This window comes from Carcharodon carcharias, chromosome 18 (assembly GCF_017639515.1).
Source record: "Carcharodon carcharias isolate sCarCar2 chromosome 18, sCarCar2.pri, whole genome shotgun sequence".
Taxonomy (NCBI): Eukaryota; Metazoa; Chordata; class Chondrichthyes; order Lamniformes; family Lamnidae; genus Carcharodon; species Carcharodon carcharias.
The window spans coordinates 50049510-50070712 of NC_054484.1; the positions used below are offsets into that span (position 1 = coordinate 50049510).

Below are 21203 nucleotides of genomic sequence, written 5' to 3' on the forward strand. Positions count from 1 at the left end.
AGAAGAACTCCCAGGTGGTGGCGTTCCCATGTATTTACTGCCCTTGTCCTTCTGGATGTTGCAGTTATGGGTTTGGAAGGTGCTGCCTAAGGAGCCTTGGTGAGTTTCTGCAGTGTATCTTGTAAATGGTGCACACTGCTGCCACTGTTTGTCGGTAATGGAGGGAGTGAATGCTTGTGGAAGGGGTGCCAATCAACCGTCTTTGTCCTGGATGCTGTCAAGTTTCTCGAGTTGGTGCTGCACTCATCCGGACAAGTGGAGAGTATTTCATCACACATCTGACTTTAACCTTGTAGATGGTGGACAGGCTTTGGGGAGTCAAGAGGTGAGTTACAGTATTTTCTTGTCAATGGGAACCCTCAGGTGTTCATAGTGGGGGATTCAGCAATGGCAATGCCATTGATTGTCAAAGGGCGAAGGTTAGATTCTCTCTTGTTGAAGATGGTTATTGCCTGGCACTTGTGTGGCGTGAATGTTACTTGCCACTTGTCAGCTCAAGCTTGGATATTGCCCATATCCTGCTGCTTATGGACAGGGACAGCTTCAATATCTGAGTTGTCTTGAATGATACTGAACATTATACAATCATCAGCAAATATCCTCACTTCTGACCTTATGATGGAAGGAAAGTCATTGATGAAGCAGCTGATGATGGTTGAGCCTTGGACACTACCCAGGGGAACTGTTGTAGTGATGTCCTGGAACTGAGATGTTTGACCTCCAACAACCACAACAATCTTCCTTTGTGCAAGGTGTGAATCCAACCAGCACAGAGTTTCCCCTCATTCCCACTGACTCCAGTTTTGCTAGGGCTCCTTGATACCACACTCCGTCAGATGCTGCCTTGATGCCAAGGGCAGTCACTCTCACCTCACTTCTGCAGTTCGGCTCTTCTGTCCGTGTTTGAACCACGGCTGTAATGAGGTCAGAAGCTGAGGGGGCCTTGGTGGAACCCAAACTGAGTGTCAGTGAGCAGGTTATTGCTAAGCAAGTGCCACTTGATAACACTGTTGATGACCCCTTCCATCACTTTACTGATAATCGAGAGTAGACTGATGGAGTGGTAATTGGCCAGATTGGATTTGTCCTGCTTTTTGTGTGTACAGGACATACTCGAGCAATTTTCCACACTGCCGTGTAGATGCCAGTGGAACAGCTTGGCTGGGGGCACAGCTAGTTCTGGAGTACAAGTCTTCAGTTCTGTTGCCGGACTATTGTCAGGGCCCATAGCCTATGCAGTATCCCGTGCCTTCAACCGTTTCTTGATACCATGTGAAGTGAATCTAATTGGCTGAAGACTGGCATCTGTGATGCTGGGGACTATCAGAGGAGACAGAGATGGATCATTCACTTGGCACTTCTGGCTGAAGATTGTTGCAAATGCTTCAGTCTTATCTTTTGCATTGATGTGTTGGGCTCCACCATCATTAAGGATGGGAATACTTGTGGAGCCTCCTCTTCCGGTGAGTTATTAATTGTCCAACACCATTTATGACTGGATGTGGCAGGACTGCAGAGCTTAGATCTGATCCATTGTTTCAATATGTCACTTACTGCTTGGCACGCAAGTAGTCCTGTGATGTAGCTTCACCAGGTTGATACCTCATTTTTAGGTATGACTGATGCTGCTCCTGGCATACCCTCCTGCAGTCTTCATGAACTAGGGTTGATCCCCTGGCTTGATGGTAATGGTAGAATGGGAGATATGCCGGGCCATGATGTTACAGATTGTGGCTAAGTGCAATTCTGCTGCTGCTGATGACCCACAGCACCTCATGGATGCTCGAGTTGCTAGATCTGTTCAAAATCTATTTCTGTTTCACGATGTGAAAACTGTCACTCGATATTTCAATATATTTTGGTTTTCTTCCCCATGACAACCAGATCACATGGGCTTATCTTTGGGAAGAGGTTTGATAAAACCACCATCTCCCTATCAACATTTTTCTCAAGTTAAAGGAGGCTTTTTATAACATAACCGTCCCGTGCTATCCAATGTTGGTAACAGTAGCTAGTAGTTTAGATCTCTAGGTCTTGGCAGAATTGTTGCTCAGAACCAGAAGTAAGTTTCACATTAACTAAACAACAAAAATAATTAATAAACATGTTTAATTGTATAACTAATTTTATACCGAAAAACTACTTGTTTTGTGATGTAGGGAGTCCATGGAATGTTTAGAATTATGGGGTGGGGTGCTCTTAGAAGCAAAAACCAGATTTAAAGGATAGCACAGAGACAGGATCTGCACATGGCGAGGCAGAGGGCAAGGTCAAACATGAGTTACACTGCAGAGGATTCAGAACAGCACTGCAAATGAGGCAGCCTACAGAAAAAGGCTGGTGGGGATGCACAATGAAATTCTTGCAGATTGGTGCTGCACATGCTGAGATGGTAAAGTCCGCAACAATTTTTCTTGGCCAGAGCTTTTTGAAAGTGGCCTCCAAGGTCATCTGCAGTTTCCATTGAAATTGAGCAACTTTCTTAAAATCTATGCTGCAGTCACTGGGGTAACACTGTAGGAGCTAGGCATTAAGAAATGCTTGAGGATGATTAATAGATGTTTGCATGTAATATGGCATGCTTTGATTTATATATTGGCTGGGAATGTTTATTCTATAATGGCCATAATGCAAAAATAAAAAAATTGATATTTTTTGAAAACATGCTGACTGCCCTATTTTACAATGCACTTCCAAGTATTCTGAAACCTTTTCCTTAATAATGGACTCTAAAATCTTACCAACGACCGGCGTCAGGCTAATCGGCCTGTAATTTCACGTCTTTTGCCTCACTCCCTTCTTAAACAGGGGGGTTACATTAGCGATTTTCCAGTCCTATGGATCCCTGACTCCAGTGATTCCTTAAAGATCACCACTAACGCCTCCACTATCTTGTCAGCTATCTCCTTCAGAACTCTGGGGTGTAATCCATCTGGTCCAGGTGATTTATCCACCTTCAGACCTTTCAGTTTTCCTAGCACCTTCTCCTTGGTAATGGCCACCATACTCACCTCTGCACACCCCCGACTCTCTTGAACTTTGGGGATGTTACTCGTGTCTTTCACCGTTAAGAGTGATGCAAAGTACCTATTCAGTTCCTCCACCATTTCTTTGTTCCCCTCTACTACTTCTCCAGTGTCATTTTCCAGCAGCCCAATGTCCACTTTTGCCTCTCTCTTACCCTTTATATATCTAAAAAAACTCTTGCAAACTTCTTTTATATTACTGACTAGTTTACCCTCATATTTAATCTTCTCCCTCCTTATTTCTTTTTTAATTGTCCTCTGTTGCTCTTTGTAGGCTTCCCAATCGCCTGGTTTCCGACTGCTCTTCGCCGCATCCTTTAAAAAGTACCTGGATGAATACTTGGCATGTCATAACATTCAAGGCTATGGGCCAAGTGCTGGTAAATGGGATTAGGTAGGTAGGTCATGTATTTCTCACGTGTCGGTGCCGACTCGATGGGCCGAAGGGCCTCTTCTGCACTGTGATTCTGTAATATCATCTTTATCTTTTCAGGCCCACTGCTGGTCATGGCCTCAGCAATAGCTGCAGCAATGATAATCAGCACCAACTCCTCCATCAGGTTAAGCAGCTGCACTTGTTAGCCTCTGATAAGCACCGCCTTCCTCCAGTTGTGCTCTACTTGGTCCAATAAAAGAGAAGGAAATTTGCCGTCAAGTGTGATACAATCTTTATGGTGACCTGGCTTTCATGGTTGAACAGTTGGCAGTGTGTGCAAGCTATGAGATATAGGTGTGAGGTGTGAGGTTTGCAGCGGAGTATGTAAGGGTGAGGTAAAGCTACGAATGTTAGGTATGAATTCAGGTTGATTGACAGTGTTGGTTGGTGATGGGGCTGTGGTGTACTGAGCGGTTGCTGAGGCTAATGGTATTGGTGGGATATCACATTTGAACATGCATTCACTGAACTTGACCACTAGTGTGAGGTCTTTGAACATTATGCAGTACTGAATCCATGTCCTCAGGGCTTGATCCCTGGCATTATCTGGTTCCACTGTCTCTTGTCCTTGTGTGGATAGAGCCAATATCTCCCCTTCCGCAGCCCCTTGATCAAGGCCTTTAGTGCTATAAGAAATCTTGCAGGCCCCTTGCCAACATGTTGTGCCATTATCATGCCTTCTTCCATGCCAGAATAGCTCCACAAGGACTTTCAGCACTTGCTCCAGCCACTATGCACCACCCTTTAAAGTGTGCTAAAAGCTAAATGTATGTGGTGCTCTCCCAATTTTGGGACCCCTGCCAAAGAATGCTGCCTGTATCATATAAATTAGCAAACAGCACAAAGCTGATATCTTGCCCGCATCAGAAGAACAGATATAGATTAATCCCATATCACGATTGTTGCCTCTTTTCCAATTAATGCTCACTATAACTTTAACCTTTTCTAGTTCTGAGGAAAGATCATTGACCTGAAATATTAACTCTGTTTCTCGCAACACAGAGGATACCTGGCCTACTGAGTATTTTCAATACTTTTGGTATTTATCACAATTACACAGCTTGGGGTTTTCATCTCATGTTGCTCTCGGGACCCAAATTGTGTCTATGTTGTTTTCCAGGGTTCCTGAAAATCTTCCAAAGTCAAGTCTGATGAATGGGAGAATGTCCCAGAAATTCATCCCTATTTATTTTTAGGCAGCATGCTGAAACTGTCCATTCAGCCAATGGATTGGAATTCATTAATTAGAGACCTGAAAGGATCACTGTAACCACAACGTTGTTGCTCTCCAGCCTCTGCATGAAAGAATGGCCTGAATTCTTGTAGTTTTCATGATGAAACAAGATTCCACTACACGCTAAGCTGAACACAAATTTCAATCACTATTAAGTAGGAAATCACAATGGGGTACTACTGCCAGTACTCCAAAGATAGCAGGCAATAGCATTACAGAACAAAAAGGTTCCATTCAGTATTTCCCCTCCAGGCAGTTTCACAGAAGCAGTGTGAGTCTTGCATGCTTCATTGTCTGTGCTGTGCTCAGCTGACATTCATTTTGATCCATATGATCGACTTCCAGGGAAATGTCTGTTTCTAAAAGATTAGAATTGTATATTGCCCAAGGTTTATGAATGAAATCAGTATTTGCTGTAATTTGGAACTTGCAACTGGATTGGTGTTTCCAATTGTCTTTTGAGCAGGAAAACTACATTTGTTGTGGAACCCAAAAGGATAAGGCTGAGCAGTAAAAAGAATTAGGAGAACGTATAGCAAGAATTAAAATTAACAAAGAGACAGAGCATGCCCATTGAAGATAACATCACAATCTAACTACACGACTCTCATTCACAGGGCCACCATCACTCAGCAACTAATATGAACCTCACCAATGATCATTACAGCCTTGGTGCTTAACCCTCAAAATAACCTGGTCTCAACTAGTGCACTGGTTACTTTACTTTTCAAATCTTCATTCTAAGGAATTACTTGCTTTTCTAAACTCTCTGTTGCCTGTCAATGCAGTTTAAGTTTCCCTCCAGGCCACTACATACCCTCCGAGTGCGCATTTTTGGTGCTACCATGACTCTGCTGCCTTATTCCACCGTGCCCCCCACCACCGCCACCCCCCCTTTTTTTTACTGTCCATATGACATACCTATTCTATGTTCTCAATCTGGCCTTCCAGTCTTTTCTTTCAGCAGCATATCCCTAACAGTCTCCTATTAACCCACCTCTGCTACCGTTCTTGGCTCAAGCTCAAGACCTCTCTCATGTCTCAATATTCTTCACGAAACCTATTGTGGCACCTGTCTCAATCTCTTGCAGAATAGCAATGCAAACTGTCTCATCTCTTGTTCCCAGCAATCATCCTACACTGCATGCCTCCTGGCAGTTAACATCTCTCACCTCCTCCCTGTCCACCCTTCACCTTACACTGCCTCCTTCCTCTGCTGGTACATCAGACACATCATATATTCCCTCAAGAACATTTACCCTCTCACAAACAAGGCTCATTCACAACTCCATTGGTGATCAATTATTGACATTCTGACACTGATGGGAACCTGATTCATAGCCTGGAATGGCTTTCCCTTCACTTTTGTTTAGATGCATGATTCATCATGTGCCATAACTGTTGCAGCTACATTGTATTTTTTATTGTCAAGGCCAATGTCATCATCTCCCCCACCTCTCAAGCACTTCTTCCTTATTTGAGCACCTCAACTTCTTCCCACCTCTCATGCAATGATCCTGCCATCAACCCACTCCCAATTCTATAACTTTCTTGTCTAGATGTTTGCTCTTTACACCCATTTAGTCTTTGTGCCAAACGCCCACATATTGTTAAAAACAAAAATAAAAACAAAAAAACTGCGGATGCTGGAAATCCAAAACTAACATAGAATTACCTGGAAAAACTCAGCAGGTCTGGCAGCATCGGCGGAGAAGAAAAGAGTTGACGTTCCGAGTCCTCATGACCCTTCGACAGAACTTGAGTTCGAGTCCAACTCGAACTCAAGTTCTGTTGAAGGGTCATGAGGACTCGAAACGTCAACTCGTTTCTTCTCCACCGATGCTGCCAGACCTGCTGAGTTTTTCCAGGTAATTCTATTTTTGTCCACATATTGTTGGTGACTTCAACCTTCACCTTAATCCCCCTCACTTCCTCTTCCTTTGGCTCTCTTGTTCTCATATAAACTCGTCTTTCATATAAGTTGATTTCCATGGCATCTCACATCGCCTTGCTAGCTCAAAGGTAGCATCAATTATATGGTTAATTTTGATAACTTCCTTGTTTCCGCTTCACAACTTATCTCTAATCCTATAAAATTTACCTTCCTCCCTTTGAAAAAGCTCCCGCTCCTCCCACTCCTACACCAATTTGCTTTCCAATTCATAATTTACCTTTGTCCTTCCACCTATTACAACATTGGTGCTGGTATTGGCCATTTTCTTTACTCCAAGACATCTGGAGCCAGGTAAGGACAATCCCGTATACTTTATTTCATGAGAAACTGCCTCTTTGAAAATCCTTTTCCTGCCTTCGCTTTCCCAACCCCTCTAGATTTATCCTAGTACCAGGTGCAAAGAGCCTTTCCACCAACTGCAAGGTATAAATCAGGAGTGTGATGGAATACTCTCCATTTGTTTGGATGAGTGCAGCCCCAACAACACTCAATAAGCTGGACACCATCCAGGACAAACCAGCTTGCTTGATCAGCCACTATCTATCATGTTAAACATTTACTCCCTCCACTACCAGTGAACCATGCCTCCCCTAGTGTGTACCATTTACTAAATGCACTACAGCAATTCATGAAGGCTTCATTAACAGCACCTTCACCTCCCACACATTAACAGCACCCACACCTCCACTAGTCTAAAAGGACAAAGGTAGCAGATGACTGGGTACACTACCATGTCAAAGTTCCTCTCCAAGTCATCGTTCATTTATTGTTGCTGGGTGAAAATTCTGGAACCTAACAGTACTTTGAGATAAACTGCAGCAGCTCAAGAAAGTGGCTCAGAAATTAGGGGGGTAATAAATGTTGATCTTGCTAGTGGCACCTACATGAACAAAAGAAAAAATACTAATTGATTCTTCATCTGTGCAATTACGTTTGTCTGCACCACTCTCCCTCTTTCCAAAGATCAACATTTGCTGAGATACAAGCTATCCTTTGGTATCATCCTCAGGTTGGTGGAGTACAGGAGGCAAAGAAGGTAAGATTGGAGTGAGAGGGTAGACATCAAAGTGGTGAAATTCAATAGTTCCAGTCTACTGTTGCTAACTTGATACAAGAAATGATCCCCGAGCCAGAATGGGTAAGGCCAAGGCTTGTCTAATATCTCCTTAAGGTGCCCAATGTCAAATTTTGTTTGCTAACACTCCTTTGAAATGCCTTGCAATGTTTACTGTGTTAAAGATGCTGTTTAAATGCAAGTTGTTTTTATATTAAGGTAGTAATTCATGAATATCAGGCACTCTCTGGTATATTGCCCAAGGGGCTATTCATGTGTAAGGCTAGTGAAGGTGCAGCTACAAGAAATTAGGATTATATTTGTTGTCAAAACTTTGTGGCCTTTTCTATTTCGAGATGTTGACAGCTCTTGCTATGTATTTCGACAACTTTCTGTTTTCTTTCAGGTTCCTAACATTAAGTTTTTCTCTTTATATCTCAGCATAAAGTTGCATTTGTTTGGCAATTCTTCAGGATGCATGTGCCAAGGCACAGAAAATTCATGACATTATTGAGATTTGCAAATAATGCAACTAACAATACACTTGTCTTTGGCAAAGGACGCAGATAGGACTTTATCAAGTTGGGAAACATCAAATTGGGAATTTTCTGATGAGTAGTTACTAAATTCAGTGGAAACTTCAATAGGACAGATTCTCAATTTTGTCTATAAGAATTTATTCAAGGGCTTTCTCTTTCTTTTCTCCTCCAATTAGTGCCTCAGCCATATGTTCTTCCCCAGGACTACAATCAGGCTAAAAGTGATAAAAACCATGAATGATAACCAGAATAAAAAATACTGGTATGAACTTAAGACAGGAATCAAATTAAGAATGTAAGAATTTATTTCTGAAAAGTAATGCAAGTATCAGATTGAAAACTTGGCTTTATGCAAGTATCTGCAGTTGAGTCAAAAAAGCAATAACCATACACTTAGACTGGTTTTGTCAGTAAGCTGCATTTTCCCCAAATCTTTCCAAAATATATAAAGGACAAATTCTAAGCAAGCAATACTCAGTTTCCGCGCCATGCCAGATAAAATGAAAGTGCAAATGATCTTTGCAACAGGCAGACAAAATGAAAAGCATTTCAAAGCTTTAAAGCTAAAAAAATGTGTGAAGAGAACCAGAGTACCTTTCAATGAAGCCAGGCCTCCTTCTTTTACATCAGTAATAATCATTTGCTGGTGTGATCCCTCTTCTTCAACTAAAGACACACAAAATCCTAAACAGAGAAAGAGATACATATTATATAAATAAAGTTAAACACTGCTGAAAAATAAACAAATGATTTAACAAACATAGGAATAAGGCAGCATAGTGGTTACATTACTGGTCTATTAATCCCGAGGCCTGGACTAATTAATCAATTATAGGTTTGCATCAGGTCTGATATCACCCACATTGGTAAGGGAGTTGTCCCTGATCTATTGTCATGCTTATCTGCACTGTTTGCTAGTGGTTGAGCTAAAGTTAATCGAGTCTACAAATTGTAATCCTCATCTAACTGAACACATGCATGCATTTAATTTTTTTAAAATTTTTCTTTTAGTGGGGCAGGGGGGGTGGGTGAGGGAGCGGGTGCGGTGTGGAGCAGGTACAGAGGTCTTGCTCACATTAATTACATCATTTCTACCCAAACTATCATAGAAAATGCTAATAAGTGAAGCTGATGTTTGGTCTTTAATGGCCATATAGTTGCTCTTTAAGTTTGAAATCAGGGTCTTAAATTTAAATAAAACATACTACATAGGTATGAGGAGTGAGTTGACTATAAGACCATAAGATGTAGGAGCAGAAGTAGGCCATTCAGCCCATCGAGTCTGCTCTGCCATTCAGTGAGATCATGGCTGATCTGATAATCCTCAGCTCCACTTTCCTGTCTTTCCCCCATAACCCTTGATTCCCTTACTGATTAAAAATCTGCCTATCTCCACCTTGAATATACTTAACGACCCAGCCTCTACAGCCCTCTGCGGTAAAGAATTCCACAGGTTCACTAGCCTCAGAGAAGAAATTCCTTCTCATCTCTGTCTTAAATGGGCGACCCCTTACTCTTAGATTATGCCCTCTGGTCCTAGACTCTCCCACAAGGGAAACAACCTCTCAGCATCTACTCTGTCAAGCCCCCTAAGAATCTTAAATGTGTCAATAAGGTTGCGTCTCATTCTTCTAAACTATAATGAGTACAGGCCCAACCTACTTAACCTCTCCTCATCAGAAAATCCCTCCACACCCAGGATCAACCTAGAGAACCTTCTCTGGACTGCCTCCAATGCCAGTATATCTTTCCTTAGATAAGCGGATCAAAATTGTTCACAGTATTCTAGGTGTGGTCTAACTAGTGCCTTGTATAGTTTTAGTAAGACTTCCCTATTTTTATACTTCATTCCATTTAAAATAAAGGCCAACATTCCATTTGCTTTAACTATCAGCTGCAGAACTTGTATGTTAGCTTTTTGGGATTCATGCACGAGGACTCCCAAATCCCTCTGCGTTGTAGCTTTCTGCAGTCTTTCTCCATTTAAATAATATTCAGCTCTTCTATTCTTCCTGCCAAAGTTCATAACCTCACAATTTCCCACATTGTATTCCATCTGCCAAGTTTTTGCCCACTCACTTAACCTGTTTATATCTCTCTACAGACTGTGTCATCCTCACCACTTGCCTTCCCACCGATTTTGGTGTCATCCGCAAACTTGGCAATTGTACATTCACTTCCCTCATCCAAGTCATTAGTATATATTGTAAATAATTGTGGCCCCAGCACTGATCCCTGTGGCATTCCGCCAGTTATAGGTTGCCATCCTGAAAATGCCCCCCTTATCCCAACTCTCTGTTCTCTATTAGTTAGCCAATCCTCTATCCATGCTAATACACTACCACAACACCATGGCTCTCACTTTATTAAATAGCCTTATACGCGGTAACTTATTGAACACCTTTTGGAAATGGGGAAGCTACATGAAAAATTATGATGGTAAACAAGGAACGTCTAGCATCTAAAGAATTAATACGTAATTTGCAGCAAATATACATTGTTTTAAGACACAAAAATCCACAAAAAAAGTGGTACAACCATGGCCAACAGAAGGAGTTAAAGATGGTATTAGATCAAAGCAAGGGATTTATAATGTTGCCAAAAAGAGAAGTAAACCTGAGGGTTTGCAGGGTTGAAAAATTCAGGAAAGGGGAGCCAAAAAATTGATAAGGAAAGAGACAAAAAACACAGGTCTTAAACATTCTTCTTGGTATATAAACAAGAAGAGATTTATTAAAAATAAATGACGCAAAATAGAGGCAGAGACAGGTGAAACTATAATGGAAAATAAGGAAGTGGCGGAGATATTAGACGCATACTTTGTCCGAGATATTAGATGCTTACTTTGTATCTCTCTTCACAGTAGAAGGCATGAAAATCGTTCTGAAACAATGGGGAACGAAGACTTAAGCGAGAATGAGGAATTTAAGGAAATCAGTCCAAGTAAATAAACAGTACTGGAGCAACTGAAAGAAGGTGGTGAAATCCCCTGGATCTGACAATCTGGCTCTTAGGATTTTAACAGGGGCAGCTGCAAAAATAGTGGTTGCACTGGCTTTGATTGTCCAGATTCCTTACAGTTCGGAACAGTTCCCAAGGATTGTAAGGTAGCAAATAAAACCCTGCTTTTTAAGGAAGGAGAAGAAGAGAAAACAGGGGACTATAGGGTCAGTTAGCATAGCATCAGTAGTAGGCAAAATGCTAGAATCTATTATTCTGGTAACAATGTACTTAGAAAATCATATGATTAAGCAGGGTCAACGTGGATTTATGAAAGGGACATCATGTTTGACAAATCTGTTATAGAGTTTTTTGAGGTGTAAGTAGTCGAATGGACAAAGGGGAATCAGTGAACTAGTAGACACAGTGTACTTGGATTTTCAAAGAACATCTGATAAGGTGCCACACGATGGGTTATTACATAAAGTTAGAACTCATGGGATTGGGAGTAAGACACTAGCTTAAACTGAGGATTGGCTAATGGACAGAAAGCAGAGTTGGAATAAACGGGACATTTTCGGGAGAGTAGGATGTAACTAGCAGGGTACCGCAAGGATGAGTACTAGGGCTTCAGCTATTCACAATCTATATTAAAGTCTCAGATGAGGGAACTGAATGTAATGCATCCAAGTTTGCTGATGATACAAAGTTAAGTGCAAAAATAAGCAGCGAGGAGGATGCAAAGAAGTTGCAGAGGGATATAAACATGTTGTGAGTGGGCGAGAGCATGTAGCGAAGTGTGAAATTATCCAATTTGGTGGTGAGAGGCTGGGAAATGGATGGTAAGAAATATATCCTTCTCCACTTCCTGCTGCTCTTCATTTTGAGTTTCTAAACAAAATCTATATCATAAGAACCATCTGAAACAGCAATTATGTGGGTTTGAACAAGATGGCTTGTTCAAAATGGCATTCACCACTGCCAGATGTTGTGTTCTATCTATTATCGCCGTGACAAAGAACCGGATCTATGTCAATCTTGTTGCATTGGAAGTCTCATGAGTCTACACAAGAGAAAGTAAAGCTTGTTGGAAGGACAATCGCTTAGTGATACATCTGTTTGCCAGCAGCATTAATGGAAGCTGATGCTCACTGAGATTGATCTTTGAGTTCAGCAGTAAGTTGAACATCTTTCAGAAAGCAGTTCCACACACTAGAAGGTATTCAGACTGTGTAATGATTACAACTAAAGTTGTAATTGAAGTGTTCTTTAATAAGGTGCTGGTCAATGGCCGAATAATGAGAGCCTATCTTGACACTTGGGGGTTACACTAATAATGCAGGCTTGGCCTAAATAGCCAAGTGGTTATGGTACTGGGCTTGTAACCCCAAGATCAAGAGTTCAAATCTCACAATGGCAAACTATGAAACAATGTAACTTCATCTGAAAACAGATGGAAACGTGTTTGTACTCGAAAGAGTTACACTAATAATGCCTCTGAGGTGCACAACTGTGTACATGCTTCCAGCACAACTGAACAAGGAGGCCCAAACAAGCCTGCTCAACAGAAATTAATTCTGAACTTCACTGAAACAATTGGGACAAGCTCTAGTGCTTGCTATGCCTTCAAGAAGCAGCTCCACAAGGTGACTGGATAGAATTTAGGCCATTTGCTTCTCTGGCAACTGCCCTTGGGTAAGTCGGAGGGGAGTACAGATTGGGGGGCAGTGGAATGCAAACTGGAGGGGCGCTCATGGGCCACTGCAGGTCCACAGTGCAGTTTCCTCCTGGCTCGACATTAAAGTAAGTTTTTAAGCGTGTGCTTTTTTTTTCCAGAAATTGCTGGTTAAATGTCAGCAAACTCCTGAAAACCTGCGTGGAGCAGCCCCAGTGCCTCCTCTGCTCAGCAATGAAAAATTTCTCCAAGAGGTCATGTAAAAGATGGTAGGCTCCTCATTACCATATTCACCTAAAAATAGACAAATTTAGCAGTCACCCAAACACAAACCTAGATCATGGCACTACTAAATTAGTCATTCTTGTGCCTATTTTATACCAGTAAAATAGGCAGGGTACTTTTAAATTACTCACGTTTTGTTTGCTTTCACCACAGTGACGTACTCTAGCGTTGGATGGATCTTAAATGACTTGTGACCAATGTACCCTCCAAATTTTCTTTGCTCTTGGCAGGCTACAATCTCCTCTGTGCACTACATTTTGGCCATGAGCCATTTACATTTTAAAAGTCATGACTTACACTATGCTGGAAATTTCTCCCAAAGAAGTTGTTTATTTCAAGATGCAGTATGTTCTAGATCGCTGCACGACTGTGCACTGAAGCATCTTAGAGGGAATACTGATCTTGTCTAATTTCTTACAATTTTAAGACACTTTAAAGCAGGTTGAGAGTTCAAGAGGGCTTAGATTTTTTTTCCAACATTTTTTCAATATATGCAGGATACGCAATTCAGAGAAATATGTCAAGAGCCACAGATGCAAAAACGGGAAATTCAGGACTGAATCAGGAAGCTCTTCATACAAAAGGTAGAGTATTAGAGTTAAAAACCCTGAGAAGCATGGATGCCATGATGGATGGGTGTTTGAGGAATCGTTCCAGATGGATAAACGAAGATGAGTCAAATTGACTTTCTCATCTGTATTTATATTGATAACTTGCCTAGAATTTAGTTTTGGTCATCTTGTGGAAAAAACTGACGATACATAGCAATTCTCCATTTGATCTTTAGCATTTCTTTGTTGAGCATTCCCCAAGGTTGCCCTTCGTGGAATATTGTGCAATCCCAATGTCCAGTTAGCATTTTAAACAGTCATAGTCAAGTTCAAAATATAGTTATGCATCACAGGAAATGGTTTAGTCAGGGAGCAACCATGTGGACATGTTAGTAGAATGATCTGCAGCAAGACACCAGGGCACCAGATCCTGAAATAAGGTAGCTGCAATGACAGAGGCTAACAGCTGTTTTGATCAGGGCATCATCTGCCGTTGATTCAGGTTTCAATTATTAGTCTAGCTGAAGGTAATAACAAAGTTGAAGACAAAACAAGAGAATGTGTAAAGTGTTGGAGAAAGGAAGCTTTAGTAAGGTGCTCCACAATTAAGAAAAGCTGAAAAGGAATTATTACAGTAGAAAATATTGCTTCAAGTCTCAATTTCAATAAAATGAGGAAACAAAGAGGAACAATGAGCAAAATGCCAAATTAAGGAGCTTTCAAAAAGGTTGGATTCAATCATGGCATTCAAAAGAAAATTGGCTCATTCACTGAAAGGAAAAATTTTCAGGACAAAGGGGAAAAGGCGAGGGAGCGGGACTAACTGAGTTGCTCTTGCAAAGAATCAGAATGGGCATGATAGGCTGAATGGCCTCCTTCTGTGCTGTTACCATTCTATGAATGCCGGAAAGTTCAGTGCAGCAATATTCAGGCCTGTAGTAGCATTTACAAAAGAAATGTAAGAAAGGTTGTGATGTAGCAAAATTGGGTGCTAGAGATTAGAGAATAATAACCTTTCAGATGACAAGATGTGATCATCATGAGGCTGAGAGTCAAATGCGAGGTGACCCTTCCCAAAAATGGAACAGTATTCAAGTCTTGGTTGGACTAAAGCTATAGAGTCACTAAAGGGAAATGTTTGGGATGCAAGAACTCAGATTTATTGTAGGCACCATAAGCAATGAAGATAACATAAGACATAGGAGCAGGAGTAGACCCACGGCCCTCAAGCCTGCTTCGGCACTGCAAGTTAAACTCATTGTGTACACTCCAATGCATAGGCACCTGCATATGTATGTGCACAAGCACACACCCACTCACTTCCAGCAGAGGTAGCTGGAAAACAAGCAGGAATGGAACCCTGATTGATCATGGCTGATCTTTTGCCTCAATTCCCTTTTTCCATCTGCTCCCCATATCCCTTGATTCCGAGAGAACAGAAATCTGAGTTGGGAGAGTTTCCTTTGAGACAGTGGACTAAGGTCTAAGTGAGAACGATAATGCATGAACAACCCTCATTTCTTCTCTCCACTTTGCGCCAATTTACTCCCACTTCTTCCCAGGCTGCATTGATTCGTCGTTAGGAATACAGTTTCACTGTATTGAGAATCCCTCAAATTCCCTTACCCAAGTTGCCATTTTTCATGCACGAACACAGATGATGACTGTAAGCCAGTTACATAACATTGAGGGTATATTGCAACTAAACCCATTGTGTGTAGACAAGCATATGCATACGCACATACATAGGGTTACGCACATGCTCGCTCCCAGGGGAGGTTGTTGGAAAGCCAGCAGGGGTGGAACCTCAACTAATTTTCCTCTCCCTACACTGCAGCATTCCTGAAGTCAGCATTACTCAGCAATTCATGCTAGCATAAACAGCAAAGGCATTTGTGCAGCATGAATCAACTGATATAATTTTGTTGAGTAACTAAACCAAGACTACTTTTTGTATAAAACTTAAAATTTGGTTCTTCTTTTTTATTCAATGTTGTTAACCAAAGTGTTTATAATAGATACAATTATTCTGCAGTACCACATAGTGGTTATTTTTTCTCCTGCTACATAGAATCATAGAAATCACAGCACAGGAAGTTATTCAGCCAACTGTGACTTTGCATGCATCAGCTCTTTAACTGGTACTCTTTCTATTTCCCAATATCCTTTTATATTGTTCTTTGTTAATACTTAACTAATAGAGATTTGTGGTGAAGTATTCCCTCTACCTAAATCAAAGAACTATGAAGCTTACAGCAGAGAAGGATCTCATTTAGCTCATTAGGTCAGTGTGTACTCATTGCAAGGGCAATCCTAAATAATCCCATGGCTTGCTCTTTTTGCATAACCCTATGATTTCCTCTTCTTCAAATAGTTAACCAATCTTCTGTTAAAAGATGCAATGGTCTCTGCCTCAACCATTCCATCTGGCAAGTAATTCCAAGTTCCTATAAATAAAACTTTCCTAGTCTCTCAACTCACTTGCTCAGGGACAATTTTTCATTGATGGTTTCTCGTCATGAACAGGTACAGAAAATAATCAAAAAGGCTAATGAAATGCTGGTCTTTATATTTAGAGATTTTTTGAATTATCCAAGAGCTTGAAGAGCTTATAGTTAGTTCCCTGTTCTTTCTCCACGGCAATGCCTCAGCCAAACAAAGTCGACTGGCCAACCAATCAGCACCCTTATCCTATAGTATAAATTGTAATGATCGTTTGAAATTTGGCATTCTTGTGTTTGTCTTTATGAGTGCAAGATGAAAAGCTTTGCCAACATGTCTCTCTTTTCAGCAATATGCGATTATCCTCTTTTTTGTACAGTGTGCAATATTTGCCACCCCCGCAGGTCTTTGGCATAATTCCAGTTTACAGAGGTTTTTTTTAAAAAGTCTTACAGATAGTGGCTGCACTAATCCTTCCCCAATATTCTGGCTGCATATCATCTGGGTCTGCTGAATTTTCTACTCTTAATGCAGTGTCCTGTTGAATATTTGTTTTCAGTGATGCTCTTCTAATTTTCTGCAATAATCTCAGTATCCCAGGTTAGAGGGTAGAGTGAGCTAAAGTTTCTCTCCTGATTGTTATCCTAAGTTGCAAGGAGGCATTAGGATAGTAGGTAATTGGACTTGGCTGTAACACCTCCATCATAAAATAGTCTTCTAGTAGTCATAATCCATGTCACTAACATTGGAAGAGCTGTCCACCAACCAGACAAGCAACAGTCTGACAGTCATACTCACCAGAATCAAACCTTTCGTCCAACATCCCAGATTCCTCCACCACCATCCCTGAGTACTGCCCGTTGCACTAGTAGGACAGAGCCACCAGAGGTGGCAACCCGGTGGTGTATAGTCGGGTGGGACTTGTCCTGGGAGTCCTCAATATTGGCTCTGGATCCTATGAAGTCTCATGGCGTCAGCATGAACATGAGCAAGGTAATCTCTTGCTGATTACCACTTACTACCCTCCCTGAGCTGATATATCAATACTCCCCCACACTGAACACCACTTTTGAAAAAGCACCAAGAATAGCAAGAGCACAAAATGAACCATGGGTGAGGAATTTAATGCCCATCACTAAGAAAGGCTTGGAAGCACCACTAATGACTGAGCTACTCAAGTCCTGAAGGACATAGCTGCTGGTCTGGATCTGCAGGTTCATTCATCATGCTTCTGTTCATGGCAATATTGATAGGAGTGACCACTATACAGTCCTTATGGAGACAAAATATTATCTTCTCAATGAGGACACAATCCATCGTGCTGTATGGTATTACCATGCTAAATGGGACAGATTCAGAACAGATCTAGCAGTTGAAAACTGGACATCCATGAGGTGCTGTGGGGCATCAGCAGCCACAGAATTGCATCCCACCACAATCTGTAATCTCAGTTCGCCATATCCCACACTCTACCATTGCCATCAAGCTAAGGGATCAACCTTCATTTAATGCAAAGTAGAGTGATGCATGTCAGGAGCAGCAGCAGACATACCTGAAAATGAGGTGCCAACCTGGTGGAACTACAACATGAAACTACATGGATGCAAAACAGCAGAAGCAGCATTAAGCAATTCCACAATGAAAGGGTCAGATCAAAGCTCTGAAGCCCTGCTACATTCAGTTGCAAATGGTGATGGACCATTCTAACAACCAACTAACAAGAGAAAGAGGCTCCATAAGCATACCCATCCTCAATGATGGAGGAACCCAGCACGTGAATGAAAAGGATGACTGCAATCTTCAGCCAGAGATGCCAAGTGGGTGAACTATCCTGGCCACCTGAGTTCCTGATCATCACAGATGGCAGTCTTCCGCAATTTAAATTCACTCCATGTGATCTCATGAAATGGCTGAGCACACTGGACACAGCAAAAGCTGTACAATATCCCAAACGTACTGCTGAAGACTTATGCTTAAGAAATGACCACGACTCTAGCCAAACATTCCAGGATAGTTGCAACATTGGCATCCACACAATGAAGTGGACAATTGTCCAGGCTTGCCCTGTCCAGGACAAATCCAATCTGGCCAATTACTGCCCAATCAATCCACTCTCAATCATAAGCAAAGTGATGGAAGGTTTTGTTGACAATACAATCAAGTCTCACTTACTGACCAATAACCTGTTCAGTGATGCTCAGTTGGATTCTGGCAGGGACTCGTGCCTTCTAGACCTCACTACATCCAGACATGAATAAAAGAGCTGAATTCCAGAGATGGGAGTGACTGCCCTTAACGTCAAAGCAGCACTTGACATAATATGGCATCAAGGAGCCCTAGTAAAATTAAAGTCAATGGGAATCAGGGGGAAACTCTCCACTGGTTGGAGTTATACCTAGCATAAGGGAAGATGGTTGTGGTTGTCGGAGGCCAATTTTCTCAGTTTCAGTGCATTGTTGCAGGAGTTCCTCAAGTAGTGTTCTAAGCCCAATCGTCTTCAACTGCTCATCAATGACATTTCCTTTATCATAAGGTCATAAATGGGGATGCTCACTGATAATTATGGTATTTGGTTCCATTCACAGCTCCTCAAATATTGAAGCAGTTCCAGCTCGCATGCAGCAAGATCTGGACAACATTCAAGTGTGGGCTGTTAAGTGATAAGTAACATTCGCACTAGGCAATAATCATCCCCAACGAAAGTAAGTCTAACTACCACCTCTTGACATTTAATACCATTACCATCACTGAATCCCACACCATGAGGCACTTGGGAATTACCATTTACCAGAAACTTAACTGGACCAGCCACTTAACTATGTAACTACAAAAGCAGGTCACAGGCTGTCTATTCTGCAATGAGTAACTCACCTCCTGACTCCATAAAGCCTTTCCACCATCTACAAAGTGCAAGCAAGGAGTGTGATGGAAAACTATCCACTTGCATGGCTGAGTGCCGCTCCAACAATACTGAAGAAGCTCATCACCATCCAGGGCAAAACAGCCTGTGATTGACACCCCATCCACTACCTTAAACATTCAAACCATACGTTGCAATGTGTACCATCCACAAGATGCACTGCAGTAACCCACCAAAGTTCTAAGGATGGACACCTTCCAAACCTGTGACCTCTACCATCTGGAAGGACAAGCACATGGGTACCACCTGCAATTTCCTCTCCAAGTCACACGCTATCCTGACTTGGAACTATATCGCCGTTCCTTCCTCGTCTCTGGGTTAAAATCCTGGAACTCCCTACCTAACAGCACAGTAGAAATACCGACACCACATGGACTGCTGCAGTTTAAGAAGGCAGCAGACCACTGCCTTCTCAAGGTCAGTGCGGGATGGGCAATAAATGCTGACCATGCCAACAATGTCCACAGTCCATGAACGAATAAAAAAGTCAAGGCCCACACATAAATTAATGGTCATGGATGTCTGAAGGTATCCAGTATCTGATCACTTTGGCAATAACACAACTATTCTTTCAATGAATATAATTACATATTATAAACTAATTATGTTACTAATTAATGCTACTGATACTGAATCCTAAAGCTTAAGGTAAGCGTGATAGATAAGGGGCATGGTGGATATTGGAAGACTGTGGACACAAGCTTGATTCCTGCTAGCAATCGAATTGCAGCCACAGTAAAGGAAAAGCTAAGCAAAGTTATTCCCAAGCTGGTGCTGAGCCTCTCAGCATTGGCTGAGTTATGGCAGCATACTGACTTCCTATCTTTACAGAAGAAGCTTCTGGTTGGCCAGTAAATGGGTAAAGCAAAAATTTTGGACGAATGGGCTGAAGGAAAATATGATCAACACTGTTGTCTACTCCAGTGAATTCAAATTCATTTTGCTTTAAAAAAAGTCAAATGGATCGAGCATTTTAAACAAAACAGCCGGGAGGCATTTTTGTACAAAATCAGTGTAAAGTTAATTTAAAATTATGCAATTTCAAATTGGATTGTATATAGCCAAGCCTCTAATTATACAATGACCTTAACCCCAAGTCAAATTGAATAAATCAGTCTCTGACTGTCTTGAAAACTGGTCTTCAAATTTACATGGACCAGTTGCACAAAAGTTAAGAAAATTACACAGTTTCTTTTCAATCAGGCTGTCAGCGATGTCCAAAGAACAAAGCAAAAATAAAGCCACAATTGACCAAAAGAAGAATTTATAGAAAACTGTGTATTTATTTATGTTTTAGAATTTAGCACATATTCTTACCATAACTAACAGAAGTATCAGACTTGTCAAATTGAACACGATGAATAATTTTAGGACAAATTTCAATTTCTTGGTACAACTGAGAAAACAAAACAACTTTTGTTAATTTCAAAATGGGGGACGATATCACAGAGAAAGATGATACAAACTGCTTAGAAATAACTAACAAGTATTTATTAACATGCATTTATAATGAATATAAATTTCCAGTGTTATAAGTTATCCAATTTACTTTATGATCCACATTTGCTGCTGGATAGTACACACCAACATCATATTAACATCTCTTAAAATTAGTTCTTTTAAGACATTCGTTTCTAAATTTAATTTTTAACCATCCTCATCTTGACTCTTGTTTTGAGATGAATAACTTATATAACTTCACAGAATCACAGAATTGTTACGGTGCAGGAGGCCATTCAGACCTTCATGTTTGCACCGGCTCTCTAAATGAGCATTATTACTCAGTGCCATTCTCCTGCTATATCCCCGTAACCCTGCACTTTGTCTCTATTTAAATAATCATCTTAATGCCCTCTTGAATGCCTCGATTGAACCAGCCTCCACCACACTTCAAGGCAGTGCATTCCAGACCTGAACCACTCACAATGTGAAAAAGCTTTCTCTCACATCACATTTCCTTCATTTGCCAATTATTTTAAGTCTGTGCCCTCTCATTCTCAATCCGCTTATGAGCGGGAACAGTTTCTCCCTATCTACTCTATCCAGCCCCATCATGATTTTGAACACCTCTAACAAATCTCCTCTAAGCCTTCTCCTCTCAATGGAGAACTGACCCAATTTCTCCCATCTATCTTCATAACTGAAGT

General features: G+C 41.3%; 1 protein-coding gene across 8 annotated transcripts in view; it reads right to left on the reverse strand.

Annotated features, from left to right (window-relative positions):
- The window catches only part of tiam1a (TIAM Rac1 associated GEF 1a), a 303246-nt gene that overhangs the window by 106513 nt on the left and 175530 nt on the right, over window positions 1–21203 (reverse strand). For all 8 annotated transcript variants that reach the window (XM_041211695.1, XM_041211693.1, XM_041211698.1 and 5 more), the window contains 2 exons: window positions 20374–20452; window positions 8838–8927 (listed from right to left, as the gene is read on the reverse strand). In XM_041211695.1, coding sequence (XP_041067629.1) covers window positions 8838–8927; window positions 20374–20452 — 169 coding nt within the window. The remainder of the gene's footprint in view (window positions 1–8837; window positions 8928–20373; window positions 20453–21203) is intronic.